The sequence below is a fragment of the Ctenocephalides felis genome, unplaced genomic scaffold (genome assembly GCF_003426905.1).
Source record: "Ctenocephalides felis isolate EL2017-DRISC unplaced genomic scaffold, ASM342690v1 CF-g0.4_SCAFFOLD_03573, whole genome shotgun sequence".
Lineage (NCBI taxonomy): Eukaryota > Metazoa > Arthropoda > Insecta > Siphonaptera > Pulicidae > Ctenocephalides > Ctenocephalides felis.
Window position 1 is genome coordinate 8,942,395 of NW_020539727.1, and position 23,056 is coordinate 8,965,450.

Here is a 23,056-nt window from a genome sequence, read left to right on the forward strand (position 1 = left end):
TAAATTTCTCGGAACAAATTTATTTCTAAATTCCTTAATCTCATAAACAGATATATCTTTAGATGAATATATGTCAAAATATTATCTCAACACGTCCATAAACTGAATATTTATTGCTTTCCAAAAGGCTTCATATCCTGTTACAATAAATAGAATCGGACTGATAGATAATGATCCCCAGTAGAAATGAACCGTAGGGTAAAAAATCGTGGCATAATATTCAAATCTTGTTTTTAGATGAACCAGACAATATTTGTTTTACAAATTATGGAAAATTCATGAGAAAACTGTTTTTGATGGTTTATTACATTAAGAAACATGTTTTCCATCTGATTTACACGTCTAACTTTATATTTAAACAAATTATACATAATTTTATAATGAGGGCGTAATGGAAGCATTTTATGGGCGACCAAGATTCGTTTTTTCATGGGAAATACATGGTATTTATGTGGGTCACGAAAAAAATCAACTTAAAATACTTAATTAGCACCAAAATCCCTTAAGGCTGTAAGAATTGATTATTTATGCCCAAATTACTTTTATCTAATTCATTTATTAGTAATAAAAATATATCATAATAACATTTATCAATAATATAAAAATTTCAGTCTGACCTAACTTTTCCTCTCCATTCTACAACTTAGAAAATACTGGCTTTTCACCCTTCATCGCCTGAGCCATGCAAGCGTTTATAAAATCTTCGCTTTGTAACAATGTTTGATTGTAAGCAGCCTGGAATAAAATAAATTTATTACATTCATATATATATATATATATATATATATATATATACATTTGTATTTATATTTATATTTTTAAATTTTTACTTACAATATGATCTAATCCTTCTTGATTAGTATGATCCATGGAATAAATAATACTTTTCTTTGTCATTTGTACTGCCACTGGACTTTTAGATGCAATTTCTTCAGCGAGATTTAAACAATGTGATAAAAGGCTGAAATAAAATAATGTAATAAATATTATGACAAATACAACTATAAATATAAAGAATAAGGGTAAAATGATACACATATCACATATGATACTACATAAAATATAGCAAACGAAATCATTTACAAAATATAAAAATATAATTTGTTAGAGCGGGTCCCTGTTATACAAGTACCGCATTATGCGGGGGTTACCTGTATTTTCAAAAGTAAGCCAAAATTTTGCAAATCGTATTAAAAAATAAACAAAAAGTAATTAGTTTTTATGCATCTGATAATTTCGGTTGAGTATTTATAAAATTAAATTGTTAATAAAAAAAATTAAGGGAGCACATTTTTTTTTATTAGAGCAGGGGAGCACGGTTGGAAACCACTGCATTAATATGTTTCTCGAAAAATAGACTTAACCGGATTTTACTAGACATTATAAAATCACTTAACATACCTCTCTTTATTTTCAAGAACTTTTCCAATAAGTCCACATTCAAAAGCTTCCTTACTTTGGAACTTTCTACCTGTAAAACACAGTTCACGAACCAGATTATTATTACCAATGACCTAAAATAAATAAATAGTATTTAAGAATGATTATGACAACTTGTTATAATAATAAATAATTAGAAATACCTTAGGTAACCTTTGTAAAGTACCAACATCTGCAGCCATTCCTATCTCGACTTCTTTAACTTGGAACCAAGCATCTTGTGTGCAGTACCTTTTTTATACACATAATATATATTTTTATATCAATTTTATAAAAAAAATATGATTTATGATATTAACTTGTGATTTATCATTCAATTCCTTATTGATAAAAACTAAGCGATATTGAAAAGTATAGTTTTTATGTTGATATACTTATGAACAGTTTATAAAAGCTAAAATTGTAAATACCCAATATTATTAATTGTTGAATAAAGCAAATTTAAATTATTTTAATAAAACTTTGCCTGATATAAAGTTCATGTTTTAAATAAATTTACTAAAATATGATATAGTCTTAAAAAGTGGTTTAATTATAAACATTCATTAAAGTTTGAAATAATTAACGGCTCACTTAGTTAGAAAATACACATAAAGGTTCCTTTTATTCACTTAAATAAAATTAATTTCAATTTAAAAAAAAAAAAAAAAAATTTGTAGATTGAAAATAATTCAGATTTTAATTTTAATTCTGGCTAAAGTTCTAATGCTCACTTATATACTTTAGATAAATAGTTTTAACTTTGTAATTCACTTTATATAATTCTTATAAATAAATATTAGACCAATGTTACAGTATTTATAATAATCTATTTGAAAACATTTAATATTCCTCGAACATTTTGTTACCATACGGGAAGTTCCAGCAATTTGCCTTCAGACACGATGCCATACACCACTAGTTTTATTTTTTATTCAACATTTATGAAAGATATGAATATAATTAATAATATTACAAATCTATTGAAAGATATTAATTAGAAATCTCAATGATTAATTCTCATTATTAGTGCACTAAGAAAACACTTTATTTTTATTTTAATTAGTTAATAAAACACTTTTTTTAAATCATTTTTGATAAAATTCAATTCTTGTACAATATATCAAATCAAATCATACTTTATTTGTATTATATATTTATTATTTATTTATTTATTTACTTATTCAACGCCCAAGGCAATAATTCAATATAACTACATTTTAAAGGGTACAAATATAATTATAAATTAAAGAAACTATATAAGAAAATTAGAGTATTGAGAGTTCATAGATAGCTTTGTATTATAATGTTTGCATATATCAAAAAGTTTATGGAACTTGCCCTAAGGCAAAATTCAACTTACTCCTATATATAAAATGCTTAATTTCTACTTTACCTCAAATCAGCAGCAGTAATTAAATCGACACCAGCACCAACACAGGCCGAATGAACTGCAGCCAGGACAGGTTTCGAACAGTTTTCTAAGGATGAAATTGAGTTCTGACAATTTTTTATCATATTCAACATAAATTTAGCTTTTCTGGCAACATCTTCAAATTCTGCAAGCTCTCCTCCGAGCTTCATCATGTCTTGGAGATCAATTCCTAGAAAAATAAAAAATAAAAGATAAAAGATCTATTTATACTTTTAAGTACTTAATAAATAAATAAATATATATATATATATATATATATATATATATATATATATGTGTGCATATGTATACTAGCTGACCCGGCAAACATTGTTTTACTAAGTAAGGTATTTCTCTAAAAAGTTTCTAGAGAATCAAAAAAATTAATACTTTATTCCAAGTGTGTAAGAATGTGTTGTTTGAATGCTATAGACAATAAGGTAATATAATAACAATGAAACCACAAACTCTACTTGTTCAATATTATATAATTTATATTAACAATATTCATTTGTCCATATTTTGTTCGAACTGGAAGTTTTATCCACTTTCTATAGAAAACATGTTATAATCCAATCCAAGTCATGATCCAATAAAAAAAAATCGTGTAAGACTATCCTAAACTGTTCATATGGAGTCTTAGTACATTTTATCTAGTTCCTGCTAAGCTAACTGAAAAAAGCAAAAATGTAAAAAAGTGTCTCAAACCCATACATTGTAAATATGCAAAATAGGATGAGTTCAAACTGTTCCAAATTTTTTTATCAAAGTGTATAAAACTGTTTCTTGAGTTATTTGTATAAATGTAAAAAAGTGTCTCGAACCCATATATTGTAAATATGCAAAATTCATTAGGGCGTGTTCAAATTATTTAAAATTTTTGTATCAAAGTGTATGAGACTGTTTATAGAAAATTTTAGTAAATTTTATCTAGTTTCTGCTAAGCTAACAAAAAAAGAGTGCACTGAACCAAATTCTTGAGTTATTTGTATAAATGTAAAAAAGTCAAACCCTATATTGTAATTATGCAAAATTCATTAGGGCGTGTTTCAAACTATTCCAAATTTTTGTATCAAAGTGTATAAGATTGTTTATATGGAATTTTAGTCAAATTTATCTAGTTTCTGCTAAGCTAATAAATAAAAGAGTGTCCTGCTTATATTCAATTTTAGTAAATTTAATCTTGTTTCTGTTAAGCTAACAAAAAAAGAGTGCACTAAACTAAATTCTTGGAGTTATTTGCAGAAATGTAAAATAGTGTCCCGAATTTATATTATATTTTGAAATAATTTCTCACCTTTCCCACAACCTCTGGATAAGTACAAATATTTCAAGACTGCCAAATCGACAGCCGTTTTAGTGTTTTAGCTTGGCTAACATAACACCGAGCTCCATTCATATATATATATATATATATATATATATATATATATATAATGTTTAAGAAATATTATAGTACCTGCAGTAAAATGTTTTCCAGCTCCGGATAAAATAACAACTCTGCAATCGGGGTTCAAGTCTAGTTCATCAAAGCATTTATTAATTTCTCTAAAATAAATTTAAACTATTCAAGATATCATTTCAAATATGATATTAATGTTTTTATTATCATACTTACGACCACATGGTGCGATTGAATGCATTCAATCGATCTGCTCTGTTGAGTTCAACATGATAAACAAAAGGTTTTGGAGTCGTAACTGCTAAAGTTTCAAATGTGGACATTTTACTAGAACTGATAAACACTGATGGCACTAAATCTGTAATAAAATTATGTAATTTGTTTAAGAAAGTCTCATTGTTGACAAATCCGAGGCAAAGTCAGAGCGTGTACATAACATATGTATACATTATTTTTATTATTAATGTTTTGTATGTTGCTGTTCATATCAATAGATGATGATGTAAAATTATATGTTTTGTATGGGTAAATAAATATTCTTCAAACATTTTTTCTTTGATGTTATTTTTTAATAATATTATATTTGATGTTATTGATTAGCAATATTATATGCACTAATGATGATGTGTACATTATTATACTTGTACTATTATTTGCACTACAACAAAACTAATGAATGTAAATAAATTATAAATAAACATGTATATATATACATATTTAAGAGAAAGTATACTAACTTTTGGCACTAGAAACTGAGACTAATTGCCTGGCTTTAGAAAGTATCCCTGCAGACATAATGATAAATAAATCAATATAACACTGTATAACAATTAATTAAATGATTAACAATAAAAAAACTGGTGTTCTCAGAGCAGACTAAAGTCTAAACTCTTAAACAAAGGTTATTTTTAGCTATAAACATAAAATGAACTTTGACCTGTGCAAGCAGGTTATATTGTATTTACAAATGGCGTTCGTGTGACGGCTGGTCGAAAGTTTACCCAATTTCTTATACCTTTTATTTATACAATTTATTATTTTTGTAGTATATTTTTTTATAAATATTATTTATTATACTGATTATATATTTATTACATTTTACACTGACTATATATATTATGTAATATTTTATATACAAATTATTTTTTATATAACCAATTAGTTTAATAAATAATACAACTATTAGGTGAATCAAGAATGTTGTTAAATATTTTATTAGCTATACAATATATCCAAAATTTTACAATATTAAGATTTCTTACTACGTTAATTTTTTTTTATATCCACTTTTTTAACTTTATTTATCGAAAATGAAAATTTTTGCATATCTTCACGTTTTGAAGGTTTCTGAACATTTTGGCATACCTTAGAAAAAATGGGTGTAATAGTGTATTTTGTATGTCCGCAATTTTTCGTCCACGTTTCGGGCGCACGGATCAACCGATTTAAATGATCCAAAAAACATTCAATTTCTATTGATAGGGAGATGTGCTGATTAGTTTTTTGCAAAGACAGGTCTAGCCGTTTTGGATATACGGAACAAAAGGTGCAGAAAATCGAAATCAAAATTTTTAAAGAAACGGAGCATCCGATTTGAATGATCCAAAAAATATTCAATTCGTAATGATGGGAAGAAGTGGTGATTAGATTTTTGCAAAAGCAGGTCAAGTCGTTTTGGAGTTACAGAGCTAAATATGCAAAAATAGCAGTTTTTGAGAGAACTAGGTATCCGACTTAAATGATTCAACAAACTTACTGCTTGTATTGACGAAACAATTTGGAGCTTTTGGAGAAAAAAATATTTTTTTAAGTGTTTTTTTTTGATTTTCCAAAAAATATTTTTTTAAATTAAATTTTATTGTTAAATACCTCATTATCATACGGAAAACTCCAGCAATTTGCTTTACGGCATAATGCCATACGCACCACTAGTTCTTATTTTGAATTAAACCACTTTTTGTAGGCCTATATATATTTTAGGATGTTCCTTTGGAGTCTAAACTTTAGACCAAAAACTTAATTTTCATGCTACGTTAAAAAAGTCAGAAATTCAACAATTATTAACAAAGAAAGGGCTCGACCGAACTTTAACAAAATCACAGTTTTTGAATTTACAAAATCTGTTCAAGATTTTTGCCAATAATTTTCTACAAGTATCTTATTTGCATTTTCAACATCGGTACAGAAGAGTTTGATGAAACTTTGATAAATGGTCAAATTTTGGTATACATGCACATACCAGTGGCGGATCCAGGGGGGGGGGGTCACGGGGGTCATGACCCCCCCCTGAGCCTGTTTTAGGACTTAGATAAAACACTAATTCAACAACAAAATTACTTCATAATGATCTTATTTATGTATTTTGTTACCAAACATATTTTACAACTCAAATATTTAACTGATTGTAGACGAATGGCGGAATCAAAAACCCTAAAATTTAAGGATTTTCTAATCGTATTGCGAATATATGTTTTATTACAGTTTAGGAAAAAAAATTCATTCAAAAATCAAAAAAATAAACTGATTGTGAGTGGCTCTTATGCATAAACTTTCAGTAATCCTATTAATAGACGACATAATCAACATATAAAATAGTGGTGTATGGCATCGTGCCTTAAGACAAATTGCTGAAACTTCCCGTACCGTAACGAAATGTTCGAGGAATATTAAATGTTTTCAAATAGATTGTTAAAAATACTGTAACAATGTCCAATATTTATAAAAATTATATAAACTGAATTGCAAAGTTAAAACTATTTATTTAAAGTATATAAGTTTTAAACTTAAGTCAGAATTAAAATTAAAATCTGAATTATTTTCGATATACAAAAAAAATAAATTTTGAAAAAAAAATTGAAACAATTTTTTGCAAAAGCAATTATTTTGTCAAAACAAGCAGAAAGTTCTTTGAATCATTCAAATCGGTCGCTCAGTTCTCTCAAAAACTACCATTTTTTGCACATTTGTCTCTGTATCTTCGAAATGGATGGACCTGCCTTTGCCAAAAACTAATCATATCTTCTCCCAATCATTACAAATTGGATGTTTTTTTATGTCATTCAAATCGGATGCTCCGTTCTCTCAAAAACTCTATTTCTATTTTCTGCACTCTTTGCTCTTTATCTCCGTAACTGCTGGACATGCGTTTGGCAAAAACTAATCAGCTCATCTCCCTATTAATAGGAATCGATTGTTTTTTGAACCATTCAAATCGGTTGATATGTGCGCCCTAAAACGTGGACAAAAAATGCGGACATACAAAACACACACACACGCACATCTATTTTTTCTGAGGTATGCCAAAGAGTTCAGATATCTTCAAAACGTCGAGAAATGCAAAAAATCATTTTAGATTTGAATGAATTTTTTTTGCATTTCTCGACGTTTTGAAGATACCTGAATACTTTGGCATACCTCAGAAAAAATTGATATGTGTGTGTGTGTATTTTGTATGTCCGCATTTTTTTGTCCACGTTTTGTCCATCGCTGTAAACCATTTTGAAGTGAGAAACTATTGCAATTTTTTTCAAATATAGTAGTGATTTTTGAAAAATGGTTTGCATAATACACATTGATGGAAAATAATCCAAAACTTTAATTATCATAAGTAAACCACTTGTCGCAGGCCTAGTTTAGTACGTTCATTTAGAGCAGAAACTCTATCGCCATGTAAAGTTTCACTTAAATCGCAAAAAAATGACAACCTATTATGAAAAAGAAACGACTTGACCGATCTTCGCCAGAAACCATTTATTTCCAAATGATATCAATCGAATAGTTTAAGCAAAAACGGCTAAGAATTTTTGACAAAAACATGGACGATAATTTTTGCACTTTTCTGCCAATAGTAAAGAAACGGATCGACCAATTTTCTCAAAAAACTAATCAACGCAAGCGCTTATCCAGTTTCATTTTATAGTTTTTAAATTTTAACATCGGTTCAGACGAGAAAACGTCGAGGAAAGGTCAAAATTTGACTCACGTCAAAGACGCAGATTATTTTTAAAAAAATACACATATATAAGGTTAGGCGGGTCCAATTTAACTTTGAGCAATTATATTGTGAAAACTTAACAAAAAACATAACAACCAATAGGACACATCAAATAAAAAGCATCTGACTATGTTTTAGTCCAACTTCCAGCTAATTCATCACTGTAAAAATGTGTTTTTTTCTGTTTTTTAAAAATTTGTCACTTGGTCTTTTTTACCCCATAGACGGGGTAAAATCGGACGGCGAGAGGACAAACAATCCAATTTACTATTCTTAATTTTAAAGGGGTTTAGCTACATTATTCAACCAATGAAAAATATGAATTTTATAGATACATTTTTACAGAGATAACTCTATATATAACCTTAATTTGATATTTTGTCCAAAATATCCACCAGCAAAGTTGAAATAAATATTTATTTAATTTATCTCTTGTAAAAATGCTTCTTTTAACGTCGTAAGAATCAGGGTGATGGCTGGTTGTACATTTTTCCTTCCACTTTCTAATATTGTTGTTAAGAAATCCTTAACTTTACTTTAATCCTTAACCTCCTTGAGATATCGGTGGTGGACCTTTTTACCCGCGAAGCCCCGCTCTATCTTATATGTATATATATATATATATATATATATATATTAAATTTGTTACATACTCATTGAGGACTATAAAAACTTTACAATTATGACCCCCCCTGACGCCGAAGCTGGATCCGCCACTGGCACATACACACATACTTCTTTTATCTATGCACACATACATAAAGCCTTTTGTAATTTTTATATCAAACAATTTAGAATGTCGAGAAAATATAAAATTAGTGAATTGGCCATAAAATACCAAAGAATTTGAGCAAATTGTGCATAAATTACCAATTAGGAAATTATTTAGCAAAAAAGTTAACTATAGTTACAAATAATAATTACAAATGTATAAAGTTTTACAAATAAAAATTACAAATGAATAGTATAATAATAAATATTATATAATTTTCAAAAAAAAATTTATAATTAACAAATTATGTTATACATAACATAACTTTTATGTCACTATAATTATATTGATTTGGTGATGAAATGGATATAATTATAATTTTGATTTTGTGATGATGAAATGGATATAAAAATGTATACATAACATAAAAGTATGCAAGAAAAATTTTGCAAAATCATATAATGAATACATTATTCATCTGTAATTATTATTTGTAAAACTCTGGAGCAAAAGAAAAAAATCAATATGATAATCTAAAATGAGTAAAATTTAAGTAATGAATAATCATATATTAAATATATTATTTATTTGTAATTATTATTTGTAAATCTTTGGAGTAAATCTTTGGAGCAAAAGAAAAAAATCAATATAACTCAAAATATATTTAAGTAAAAAATTAAGACCATGAATAAGTGCTCTATCAGCTCTCTTTCTATCTCTTCAATCTGCTATTGGGATAACCTAAAATATTTTTGACAGTTCACAAATTTTTCTATTATGTGATAACATGTGCATTTGAAGACGAAAATTAAATATTAATAAATTAACACATGTACATAGATTGGTTTGTTTGAAAAAATAAACATTTATACTTATTATGCTGTTATAAAAATATATAAATTTAAAAATGTTACGAATATTATCGAGACGATTGTTTGTGTCCCATTGTCAACTTAGTGCTCCAATTTTAAGTAACAATATTATTTCAAAAAATATATGTCCTAATCTATTAAGTGTACCTGAACATGTAAATATCCAATCAGCAAGACATTATGCAAAAGGCAAAGACATAAAAAAAGATAAGTCAAAGAAAAAACAAAAGGTTGCAATAAACGAAGAACAATTATCTGAAGTCTTAGATGTAGATAATTTAAAGAAACAAATGACTAAATGTGTTGACCATTTGAAAGATGAATTCGTAAAGAATTTGTCATTGAGATCAACAACCGGAGCTATCGATGCACTGCCAGTCAAATTTGAAGGAAAGGAGTACGAGCTTCAAGAACTGGCTCAAATTGTCCGAAAGAACCCAAAGACCGTGGTTGTAAATATGACTTCATTTCCTCAGGTTATACCTGAGGTTCTTAAAGCCTTGAGTAAATCTGGGATGAATTTGAATCCTCAACAGGATGGTACTACTTTGTTTATACCAGTACCAAAGTAAGAATTGTAATATACATGCAAATATAATAATTTGTTTTAATATCTATTTTACTTTTTAGGGTGACCAAAGAGCACCGTGAGCTGCTGTCCAAGAACGCTAAGACATTATTTATAAAATGTCGTGATAGTATCAAAGATAATCAAAACAATGCAATAAAGAAAGTTAAAAAGCAGACTGGATTATCTGAAGACTTAGTACACGATGTACAACTGCAAATAACCTCAATTGCAGATTCGTATCTAGAAGAGGCTCAAAAACTACTTGATAGTAAACAACAAGAACTGATTGGTGAAAAATAATCATTCACATTTTATTATGTATTTAAATACATTTAGTAAGAACAAAATAATGAATGCATATATGAATTGTGGAAAAATAATATAAATTCTATGAAAACCATAAGTTAATTTCTTCTTAAATTTAGTCATACTCTAAAAATACAAAATATCATTTAAAATGCCTATCATCACTAGACATTTGTCATCAGCACACTAATAGTCTCCTCGCCCTTTACCAGGGCCTGATCCTAAGAATAATTCTATGTACCTATTATCCATATTCTGCCTATCTCTAGTCATAGCCTAAAAAACATTCACAACATTATAAAAATACAAATACACATAATTTTATGTAGTAAATATAATTACTACATAAAATCCATCTCTACTTACATCTAATGCATCATCATGACACTCAAATTCCACATCAGCAGTGCCGGTGGCACGACCATTAGGTTCAAAATTAATTCTAACGTCAATAGGAACAATTGGCCTGAAGAAATCAATTATATCACAAGTCCTGGCTTTGAACGGTAATCCTCTCATGTGAATAAAGTTCTCCCGTGATCTGAAATCACCAGAGCCATTGTTGAATGATCCTCTACTGTTCCCTCTACCATTGTCCATCCAATCATCATTTCCACGGCCCATGTACCTGCTGTTGTTTTGGGAACTTCTCATACCTAAAAATAATTGATATAATCAGTTTTAAATCAAGATTTGGATATCACAACCAATATTTGCTGATTAGACCGTCCAATAATTGTATAATAATAAATAATTAGTAAATAAATGAAGAAACTAATAAGACTACAAACCCATGCCCATATTATCACCTCCCCTCATTCTTCCCATATTTGATTCGTTCATAAACCTATCAGCCGGTGGATAGTCATTAAACCTACCCATGTTTCCACCACCCAGATTTCCAGAGTTCAACCTGGGCATTAACGGGCCTACGCCACTTCCCATGTTGCTCATTCTCATGTTGTTGCTACCCCAATCGCCCATACCTAAAAAATTGAATAATTATTTAGAAATAAAATAAAATTAGTGATGTATGGCATCGTGCCTTAAGGCAAATTGCTGAAGCTTCCCATACTATAACGAAACGTTTGAGGAATTTTAAATGTTTTCAAATAGAATATTATAAATACTGTAACATTGTCTAATATCTATAAAAATTATATAAACTGGATTACAAAGTTGAAATTATTTAAAGTATATTAGAACAAAATTAAAATCTGAATTATTTTCGATATACAAAAAAAAGTTGTATAAAAAACGGCCGTTTTTGAGAAAACTATAAGCATCCTATTTGAATGATTCAAAAAACTTCCTGCTTGTGTTAACAAAATAATTGCTTTGGAAAAAAAAAATTACAAAATTTTGTTTTCTCAAAAAATATTTTTTTGTACATCGAAAATAATTCAGATTTTAATTTTAATTCTAGCTAAAGTTCGCTTATATATTTTAAATAAATAATTTTAACTTTGCAATTCAGTTAATATAATTCTTATAAATATTAGAATGTTTACTGTTCATTTCAGGAAGTTCCAGCAATTTGCCCTAAGGCACGATGCCATACACTACTAGTTGAATATATTTTTTATACATGATTAAAGAAAGTTGCATGAACTTTCCAGTACATGTAAATAATTAATTCAATGATTTCGATTTGGCTAATTAGACAAAGAAAATCCATTGTTAAAAACTATCTAATGCGATTTCCAATTAATATTTCTCAAACAAAAAACATATCCGCAATTGTATTAATTAAATTTAATTTATTTAACACAATTATTTCTAATTCGTATTAACGCTATTTTAATTTAGTGCAGGCGTCAACGGTGATCAATACAAAGTGAAGAACGGAATATACACCGTGAAAAAATTAATAAATAATAATTAAACCACTATTCATAAGCATCCTATATTATTGTAGTATGATCGTTTAGATCAGCGTTTCTCAAACTCATTTCTTCCAACACCCCCCTTTTTTTACACCTATATATTCTCTAAAAATATTTTTATACGAGTATAAATTTTAATAATATAGTTATAGTGCACTATGTTATTTAAAAAATAATTTCATTCTAAATTAGAAAATTTTACCAGTGAGAGCAAATAAAACGCTACTTAAAACAGTGTGTACATGTAAAAAAATTTAGTTAGAGTCCGCTTATCATCCTACTGGATATTACAATCGCCCACTTTGAGAAAGACTAGGTTAGATCAAAGCCTTCAAATTTTTAACATCAATTAATTACTGAAGTCTATATGTAGATAATTTAGAAAAAAATAATGACTAAATGTGTAGACACTCAAAGATAAATTCGTAAACAATTTACAATTAATTATGAAGAAATGGCCCTATCGATTTTCAACAAAAATCGAAAAAATGAATCTGTTGATATCATAAAATCGGGAAAAAAAATCAAAATTACTGCGTAAAGAAATACAGAGAAAGTAACATTAAAAAATATTACAAAAGTGTTTTTGTAATTGTAGTTATTACCTTTAAAAAACAAAAGTTTTAAATTAGCAAATAGGATTTTTTGGCAAAAATAAACTTCATCAACATGTTGAAAGAAAAATTATGGTCTGGATTCAACTTAATTAGTGAGAAACTAAATATTTTAGATTCAAGTAATATAAATATAAAATTTACCATTATTTTGATATCTCATATTATTATTTCCACCTCGACTGCCGCCGCTTTGATATCTGCTCCTTGAATTTCTATCATATGGTCCAGGCCTACTGGAAGCACCTGATCGGTTACTAGAGCCATAATTCATTTTATCCTGATAATGCCTGATATCATCTAAGCTGCTTCGGAACACTTCAATGTACCTAAAAAATATAAAGAACATGCAACAAAGTTATTAAAAAAAATTATTTTTAATTTTGTAATTTAACATCTGAAGGATTTGAGACATAAATTTAATCACAAATTATTTTTGGAAATATAATTTAATCAAAATCATTGTTTGAATAATACATCTATTTTATTTACCATGCAATTGAGATGATTGGAAAACGGTTACTTTTCAATTTTAAGAATTACTTTTCATGAAATTTATAATGACTTTGTAATTGCCATGTAAAAGATGGGAGGAATTCCATTTGTTGACACAAGAAGTATTAAGAGATATGAATAACGATCCAACTATCTTTCTAAGGTCCCAATTTTCAATATATAATTGATTGGATTTGACATGTTGAAAGTTAGTTATAATGTTCTTTTGCACAAGTTTAGTGTTTAATAAATTTTATATAATTTTTTTTGTGTTTTTCTTGGTTTGGTGTGTATATAATTTTCTCCTTTTTATATTTAATATCAATTATTGTTATTTATGCAATGTTTTTTTTAGATTAGTGAATGATGACACACATTAAGTGTGCAAACGTTTTATAGAATAAAAAAATTTTCTATTTTAATCTTTTTTTAATTCCAGGATTGGGCTGCAAAATACTTCAAATATATATACACCTAAGTCTGTTTTTACACGGTAGATTGGTTCCAGAAGAAGCCGTGTAAAAAAAAAACGTGTAAAAAAAGACATTGATCTTATACAAAAATGGGTGATTTGTTCCTAATCTCTAAAACCTATTAAAATTAGTGAAAAACAAGAATTTTTAAGATCAAGAATTCATGTTTATTTTATTAAATCAAATATATAATGCTTATTTTCACAAGCATAGTAATTAATGATAAAAAGGATATGCACTCTAATCTTAAAAGTAATATAAATTAAATGTATGGCAAGTTCAGGAACTAAAAAACTATGTTGTGAACGAAAAGAATAGGTTATTCAATTTTTAAGGTAAAAAATAAAATAAAATAGAATAAATGATAATCATAAATACAACAACATAAATTTAATTGCTGTCGTCATCAGTTATTCGCATTCTAGCCAGTAAATTTTATTTTGTGCACATAAAGGGAATTCCCCTAAATTAGTGCTATTCACATTTGCTTTGACCAGTAAAAATTATTTGTACGCGCTAAAGGGGAATTCACTTAAATCTTTAAGTTAGTGTTCGCAAACTATCGATACTATCGATGGTTTCAGACTTTTTTCTTTCATAAATACTTTTTTGTGATATGAACATACTTCGCAAAAATTAAATTTGACAAAAAAATTTAAGTACATAAAATTTCAAATCGTGCTAAATGGAATAAAATCGTGTAAAAAAATTAAAAATATTCAATTTTCAAACCGTGTTACATCAAAACCGTGTACAAAAAGACCGTGTAAAAACAGACTTATTATATATATATATATATATATATATATATATATATATATATAAAAGATTTGAGTAATTTTTGAACACGGGATTTGTAAATTAACAAATACAAATATATTCTTGGTAACCTTGATGCATATTTAACGATTAAAAATACAGTAGACCCGCGGCAAAGTGACGAATATTTTATATGCCAATAAATGTAAGTTCTACTACCTCTATGCATTTAGATATGGTACAAATTTAGGCTTAAGTCTTCTATACTAATAATGTATGATTACTATTAATTAACAAATCTGGAACATCACCCAAATCAAATATTTATGCACATATCGCTACCCGAAACTGAAATGTATGCTTTTATATATATAATGCTTTCTCATGCACCATCTTCCAAAAGTAAACAATCACACAAATAAGAATTAGATTAGCAATAATTAGAATAAACAAATTACCGTTGATCTACTGAACAAAATAACAAATATATATCAATTTCAATTCTTGAGAATTGTCCAACATAGTTTGAGCTCTTATAGAACAATCACCTATTTCAAACTATCACAAATCATAAGTGAACCCTTCCCACCTGTATTCAATCTTTTCACGATGTTTCTTTAAGGCTTCGTCCGCGTCTTCCATACTTGCAAATTGAACGAAAGCCTCCCCACTCGCACGCCCCGATCCTTCTTTCACCATTGTTATCCCATTTGGTATTATCTTCAAATCTAAATTATTACGATATAATACCACACATTTTTTTGTATAAAAGGAGAGAAACCCATTTCCAGCAATCCCATGTGAAGAGCCCAGAGATATCCCAGTGCATCCCACGATGAAAGGCCACCACAATCCCAAGTACAAACCCAATGTACCACACGCAGACGAAATATGCAAAAACACATAAAAAAATAAATTCACTATAGGATTATAAACCACAAATATTACTTGAAGGCCAAACCTTTTTGTAAAGATCCCTTTTTATACTAACAACAGGGATAAGCATGATAGGAGACTTATCTAATAAAATGATTAAATTAGACCCTTAATTTTAACGCATGTTTTCAATTTAGATTTCATTTGTAATCACTAGTTACTAAAGCCAATGTTAAATCAATCATTACATGACTAACTGCTAAATGACCAACATTTTGATACAAATATTTAATATAATTTTAAAAATATTTGTAGATCTTTTTCACTCGACAAATTACAAATAACTACATTAATGTAGTATGCTAATGACAAGTATCTTAACTAACCTTGTTTAACAATATTCAATTATACAACTAAATTTTAAAAATTGTGTTTGTTTGCTCATTGATTCAATTTTTTAACCGGCATTCAAATCAATATTCAATCATTCAAATTACAATTTATGTCACATAAATCGGCATGTAACACAAAATTTTCTGCACCTAATTAACTAGTTATTAATTTGATTTCTTATGCAATACCTTTACTTTACGTCAAAAAAGCTAAGAAGGAAAGATATATATTTTTTTCAAAGTGTTTACTAACTGATTACATTAGAAATTATATTAAATTGAATATTACCTTTGAAGAAGTTTATAATATCGTCTTTGGTGCTGTGGAATGGCAATCCTCTCAGTTTTACACACGCATCACGTTCAGTGAATTGACTTTGAATTGCATATTCAAATTGTGATGGCCGGGAACGGAAAACTGTAACAATATATTATATAATAGAATTAGATTGTTAGAATAATATACAAAAATAGTATAGGTATATATAGTATAAATAGTAAAAAATCATTAAGTTCAAGTTCCATATTGGAAAATAGATGAATTAATAAAAGTAGTTTATTTAAATGTTAAAGCTAATATAAAAAATGTTTTATGATATATTTTTCTTAAACATTGCTAACTACAGTTGATCAAATTTCAAGATATTAAAGAAAAATTAATAAGAATAGTTAATATGAATAATAAAATAAATATATATTGTTAAAATTAAAGATATACTTCATATATAAGACATAAAACTATGATAACTTGAAAATAATTGATGAAAAGACTTTAAAGGTAAATAATAAATAAGAAGATAAATATTTTAAATCTAATTATAATTCTATGTCAAGACATTGATAATAAATTGATAAAAGTGGTTGAGAGAAATGTAAATATTAAAATATGTAAAATACTACATTTATGAGTATGTAAAACTATGATCACTTGAAAATAATTTATGAAAGACTTAAATGATATAATAAATAAAAGGAGATATTTTTTTAAATGTTAAATGATTGCAAAATATCTGGAGCAAATGAGCTCCAATTTAGATTAAGTTTGTCATGACTTTTAATACATCAACAAAAAAAGTGTACAAAAAATATTGATGTCTAATAAAGTCATTGTTGAATCAAAAAGTATTGAATTTTAATTAAATATACTTAATTATCAAACTAAAATAACTGGAAATATTAATACAAGCGTTCCAAATCACAATCGTGAATTAAAAGAAAGAAAATTTATGGAAAAGCTATCCAGTATTAATAATTTATAATTCTGTAACAAAATATTAATAAATTGATAGAAGTGGTTTATAGATATGTAAAAATGAAAATATGTGACAAATACTACATTTATGAGATATAAAACACTAATAACTTATAATAAAAACCTTAAAATCTGAATAAAATCTAATATACAGATGGATAAATATAGGTTTTAATGTATTACAAAACAAATTAAAATTGCTTTTTAAGAGATTGAAGATAAATTAATAATAGTTGTTTATAGTAATGTTAAAATGAAAATGAGATGTAAATGTAGATGTACTTCATTTAACTAAGTTATCACAACTTGGAAGAAAAAATTAAAAAGAAACGGACAATACTTCTCTAATGGAGACTTATTTCAGAATTGCACTTTTAGTGATATATAATAAATTTTGTTATTTTTGTTCGAAAATCAAAACAGTATGTGATATGTGAAACTAATTTGGAATACTTATGCATTAAGAATTAAGCAATTAAGAAGCAGTGAAAATACCTTCTATATATCGGCTCCCCATATGGCACCTGTCCTTCTTCAGCGCCTTTTCTAAATCATTTGCAGAAGCAAATTCAACAAAAGCTTCCCCGGATGGTCTATTATCCTTGGACATAATAATATGAACGCCATCCCGTTCATTTACAACCTCACAATCATCAAAGAACTTCAAAATTTCATTCTGAGTGGCTCCCCAAGGCAGCCCACGTAACTTGGCAATATATTCTCCTGGTTTAAAAAGAAAGCTGGTATAAATTGTTTTCATGAAACTGCTAATTTAACTAACCTGGTTTGTGACCCGAAAATCCATTTTTACTATCATTTTGATCGTCGTCCCGGGAATAATCATTAAGATTAACTTTTCTGTCGTTTTCAAAATCATCCAGTCCCCTATCTTCTGCAAAATCGTCGTGAGCGGACATTCTGGAAAAAGGTAAAATATAAATGAAATTGGGAAAAGGTCAAAAACAACTGGATTACTTTGTTAGGGGTTTATTTTGATTACGTTTTGAAATTTGGACGCCGAAATCCAGAAATCAATATTTAGCTAACAACTGACTGTAGACACAACGCATAGAAAGTTTACAGAAAGTTGCCAGATGTGATAAAAACACTTTTTACTTCGGGTTGTCTCTGGATTTGTTTTATAGGCTGGCAATACTTTTTCAAAATGGCGGGTAGAAGAGTGCTGTCAAATCGGTTACAAGAGTAATTCAAATTGAAATAAACGTTTGTGATGGCGAATTTGCAATGTTTAAAGCATATTGGTTTATCAATAAATTTGAATATGTATTTTTTAATTGATTTAAAGTCAGTGTCAGTGCTAAGTGTTATTAAAAAAATGTTTCCGTTATACTGTTATGTCTTGTCAAACTTGTTCAAACAAATTTTGAAATCAAACTTGTGAATGTACATTAATTTTTAATAATGGCTAATGCATTCGTAGGTATGTATTAAGATGTATTAGTTATTTTAAAATTACTATCCATTTCTTGATTAGCCTTATTTTTATTATACATGATATTAATTTAGGCGTCCTTGTTTCTATTGCTTTTGCTGTTATTTTTCATCTTCAATTTGGCCTTTGTATAATTAATAGTGAATTGGATGATTTTTACTATATGTTGAGTGAATAATATTATATATAATAAATAATATTATTTGCAATTAATTACATTTGTAATTTGTTATATTCTGCCTGTTAGTATTTGATGTAATGCTCACCCACACGACAATTTGAATAGTAAGTCTTATTTCTACATTATGTTGCTCTATGTTTGTAGCAGGCCTGAGTTTTAAAATATCTTAATTTATTTAGGACTTCAGAAATATGACGCATTTTTTGTCCTAAATGTATATACATTTGAAAAAGGTGTCCCCAGATGTTTCCCCATATATCTGATGGGTTTTACTCAGTGTTGATAACATGGGCAAATAATATTATTTGTTTTATGAGTAATAATTTGTAATTTGCTTTATTTCTATTTCTGCCTTGCATTCTTGTAATGCTCACACATACAATATTTTTAATCCCAGATATTTGTTATTGTTGTATGTTATTTTCTATGAGCTTTGCACAGGTTTCCCCAGATGTTTCTATATATCTGATGGTTTTTACTCGGTGTTGACAACATGGGTAAATAATATTATTTGACTTATGAGTAATCTAATTGGTTTTATATTTAATATTAGAGTAAAAACAGTTTATGCAATTTTCTATTTCTGCCTTGCATTCTTCTATATGATGCTTACGCATATAATTTGAACTTAAATCTTATTTCCACATTGTACGGTAGGCCTATGTCTTAACATAATAAGGTTCTCGACAATGTGAGCCATTTTCCATTTCAAATTAATGTTATTTTCTATGAGCTTTTAATGCGTTTTCCCCATTGTATAAAGTATAATGTATATATATATATATATATATATATATATATATATATATATATATATAACAAATGTATTCTGAATGGTTTGAAATTGAATAAATAAAACTAAAATGCTAAAAACAGTGAAAAAATTGATATAACCAGGTAAAATATATCAATTTTTTCACTGTTTTTAGATCCACTGATGATAACAATAAATTGAATATTGAAACATATAGAATTAAAGATTAATTTATAAATCTTTGTTTTTTCTTTGATGTATCGCCCTATAAAAACCTACTCATATATCTCAACATCAAAAATAACTACTATCTGAATACGCAAATGCAAAAATATAGATTCCTGCATAACTACATAAAAGTTTGTATATACTTTTATTATTTACTTTTATTTACTTTTAAATTATAAACACGGTGTTTTAAACTACTTTTTGTACAAAATGCTCCTAAGTTTTGATATTCCATTAGAGAGGAAATACTGCAACAAAGATGTTTTATATATAATCATATTTTTTTGATGAAAATGATGATTTATCTTTGATTTTTACAGTCAATAATTTCCATTTACCCTTTTATTTCTTAATCACAACACCGTCATTCATTTAATTTATATTTATTTCATTTCCTATAATCACTAGATTTTATACATAAAGCATCAATAGATCTTAATATAAAAGCATTAAAATCTTTCAATGACTGGGGGCTTCGGTTGGTTTTCCATACTGCTTTTCATAGAATTCGATGTATTCCTTCTTCATTTGTTCACGTTTTTCAAAATATTTGGGATATTGGGCTTTTTCCAATGGATGCCAGTAATCCATAACCCAGTCTGGGGGAATAACATCACGGCCGTACGCTACTCCACCAGGGCTTGAGGCAACTAAAGAAATAATATAATAATAATAAAATAAGCAACAAATTGTTTAAACTACATGGTTAAAAAAGTGTATCTGTATGCTTCTACATTTGAATGTTAATGATGTTTAATAAAAATATTGGTTTTTGATAAAAATTTTACCTTTAACATTACTCGATTTAAAATATTATATTTATACAGGTTATACCAGAACTCAAAAACCAGATGATAGGATTGATTGTAACCATCATGAGAGGAATCAGGAAAAAATATATGCCATCCAGTATAGAATTAAAACAAAATTAAAGGCATTTACAGAAAATCTAAAAATTCCTGGTCAAATTGCTGATAATAATGGACATGTCTGCCAATGAGCGATATAAATAATGATGTAACTCAGTAAAGAAGGTTAGCAAAAATCAGGTAACTTTAGATTTTAAGTTTTCTAGCACAAAACTAACAAATATTGTATCATTATACAATACTGATTAAATATGCAAACTCTTAATAACACTTGCCAAAGCACTTAAGCACATATTTTTTAAAGGAGACCCTATTAAAGAGGTCAAATTTTGAAAATTTTATATTCATAGTAAACAAATATATTCAATTCTAGTAAATTTGGGAAAATTAAATCTTTATTTTTGTGATCGTGGTTCTAGAAACGTTGTTTAAGGTTACAGTTTCAAAGTTTCAATAAACAAAAGCAAAAATTGACCACAATAAATGACAAATGATAGCGGTTTTAATAGATTTATTGTCTCATGATGGTTGCAACTCAATTGCGACCTTAAATTGACTTCTGGTGCACCTTGTATTTTTATACCAATAATAAAAAAAATCAAATTTTTTTACTATCTTTCGCACAATTGAGTCTTTATTTTTGTGACCGTGGTTCTAGAAATATTGTTCAAGATTATACTTCCAAAGTTTCAATAAACACAAAAGCAAAAATTGACCACAATAACTGAAAAATTGTATCGGTTTGAATATATTCATTGTTTCATGATGGTTGCAACCCGGTTGGGATCTTAAATTGACTTCTGGCTCACCTTGTATATTTATACCAATAATAAAAATTCAATTTTGTTTACTATTTTTATTAGTTTACTTACATTGTCTTGGCTGGTAGTGCATGTTCTGAAATAATTCTTCTTCGCCTTCTGCCAAAAGTTTTTGGGCAACTCTGGGGTCCTTTTCATCCTTATTTAAATCAAATCTGTGTCTTAAAAGTGTAGCTTCATAACGAAAGATATCCCTGGAAACAAAATTGTTAACACAAAAGTCTATTTTTATTTTAATATTCCTTCTAACCTCTGCCATCGCCAGTTTTCCAAATTACGTAAAGCCCTTTTATAAAGGCTGCAGACTTTTTTTGCGTGGGTGCTCATATTTAGGTTTAGATCTGAAAAATCATTACAGATTGAAAAAATGTGAATAATTAAATTTTGCACGAAGCAAAATTAGAACTTTGACGTTTTGACGTAATAGGTTATGTAGTGTAGAAGTGTTGCCAGAGCTCATTCATTTCTTATATAATAAGATTCAAGTTCTGTTCCAATAAGAATAATTTGCTAGGTGTAAGAGGCATTGTGCCTTAGGGCAAATTGCTAGAACTTCCCGTACCAAAAATTAAAATTAGAAAAAAAAGATTAAATATGTTTTAAACTTTGACAAAATTAGATTTGTGAGAAATTTTAAATTTTTGAAAAACAAATTACTTTTTTGGAAAAAATGTGTTTTTTTAGTTTGAAATATTTTGGAAATTTTGAACTTTTTTTGAAGCAATCGTATTGCTTAACTGCATAGAGACGAAATATCGAAGCGCGTAAGCGCCACGTCGCCGTCTAACGGACAAGCACGTCTTTAAATTCAATCAGTTCTTCTCCTTGTCAATATAAGTAAAATGTTTTTTGAATTATTAAAATCAAACGCTCCTCTCTCTTAAAAACCGAGTTATCGTTTTTGGCACTTTTTGCCCCGTATCTTCGGAACGGCTAGACCTGCCTTTGCCAAAAAGTAATCAGCACTTCTCCTTATAAACAGCGAACGAATATTTTTTGAATCATTCAAATCGGTTAAACCGTGTTCCCGAAATCGTCGACGAAAATTTGTATCCGCACACACACACACGCACACCACATACATTCAGAAACCTTTGAAACTTAAAGATATATAAAAAAAAAATTATAACTTGTCCCACGGGAAGTTAATAATTAACTATAGGTGTAAGTGACATTTTTCTTTAAGGTAAATTACATAAACTTCCCGAGAATTCAAATTCAGATAATTAAGTTTTAAATCTTCAACTGTTATATTTCGAAATCAAAAATTGAAATAAAACAATTTTTTTTTCCAAAAGCAATTGTTTTGTCAA

The 23,056-nt window shown here is 27.7% G+C and overlaps 4 protein-coding genes across 5 annotated transcripts; 1 reads left to right on the forward strand and 3 right to left on the reverse strand.

The window, feature by feature from the left end:
* Positions 1-544: 544 nt before the first annotated feature.
* LOC113389213 (delta(3,5)-Delta(2,4)-dienoyl-CoA isomerase, mitochondrial-like) lies at positions 545-5,125 on the reverse strand. Its single transcript, XM_026626273.1, has 8 exons — positions 4,973-5,125; positions 4,452-4,593; positions 4,293-4,381; positions 2,816-3,023; positions 1,584-1,671; positions 1,402-1,514; positions 835-961; positions 545-735 (listed from the first exon to the last, which is right to left on the reverse strand). The coding sequence occupies exons 1-8, from the start codon at positions 5,028-5,030 to the stop codon at positions 637-639; spliced, it is 924 nt and encodes a 307-aa protein (XP_026482058.1). The 5' UTR covers positions 5,031-5,125; the 3' UTR covers positions 545-636.
* A 4,612-nt stretch (positions 5,126-9,737) lies between these two features.
* Positions 9,738-10,819, forward strand: LOC113389040 (ribosome-recycling factor, mitochondrial-like). Its single transcript, XM_026626089.1, has 2 exons — positions 9,738-10,381; positions 10,444-10,819. Exons 1-2 carry the CDS (start codon positions 9,849-9,851, stop codon positions 10,682-10,684), a joined length of 774 nt encoding a protein of 257 aa, XP_026481874.1. The 5' UTR covers positions 9,738-9,848; the 3' UTR covers positions 10,685-10,819.
* Positions 10,769-18,494, reverse strand: LOC113389038 (heterogeneous nuclear ribonucleoprotein F-like). 2 transcript variants are annotated; one of them, XM_026626088.1, is made up of 9 exons: positions 18,438-18,494; positions 18,219-18,355; positions 17,933-18,160; positions 16,475-16,603; positions 15,507-15,645; positions 13,335-13,519; positions 11,569-11,676; positions 11,057-11,346; positions 10,769-10,966 (listed from the first exon to the last, which is right to left on the reverse strand). In XM_026626088.1, exons 2-9 carry the CDS (start codon positions 18,352-18,354, stop codon positions 10,877-10,879), a joined length of 1,305 nt encoding a protein of 434 aa, XP_026481873.1. In that variant the 5' UTR covers position 18,355; positions 18,438-18,494; the 3' UTR covers positions 10,769-10,876. The 2 variants fall into 2 exon arrangements, with proteins under 2 accessions (XP_026481873.1, XP_026481872.1); XM_026626087.1 differs by having other exon boundaries at positions 11,482-11,676.
* A 1,944-nt stretch (positions 18,495-20,438) lies between these two features.
* LOC113389198 (NADH dehydrogenase [ubiquinone] 1 beta subcomplex subunit 9) lies at positions 20,439-22,186 on the reverse strand. The gene is made up of 3 exons (XM_026626257.1): positions 21,994-22,186; positions 21,795-21,937; positions 20,439-20,703 (listed from the first exon to the last, which is right to left on the reverse strand). Exons 1-3 carry the CDS (start codon positions 22,068-22,070, stop codon positions 20,513-20,515), a joined length of 411 nt encoding a protein of 136 aa, XP_026482042.1. The 5' UTR covers positions 22,071-22,186; the 3' UTR covers positions 20,439-20,512.
* Between the last annotated feature and the right edge of the window lie 870 nt (positions 22,187-23,056).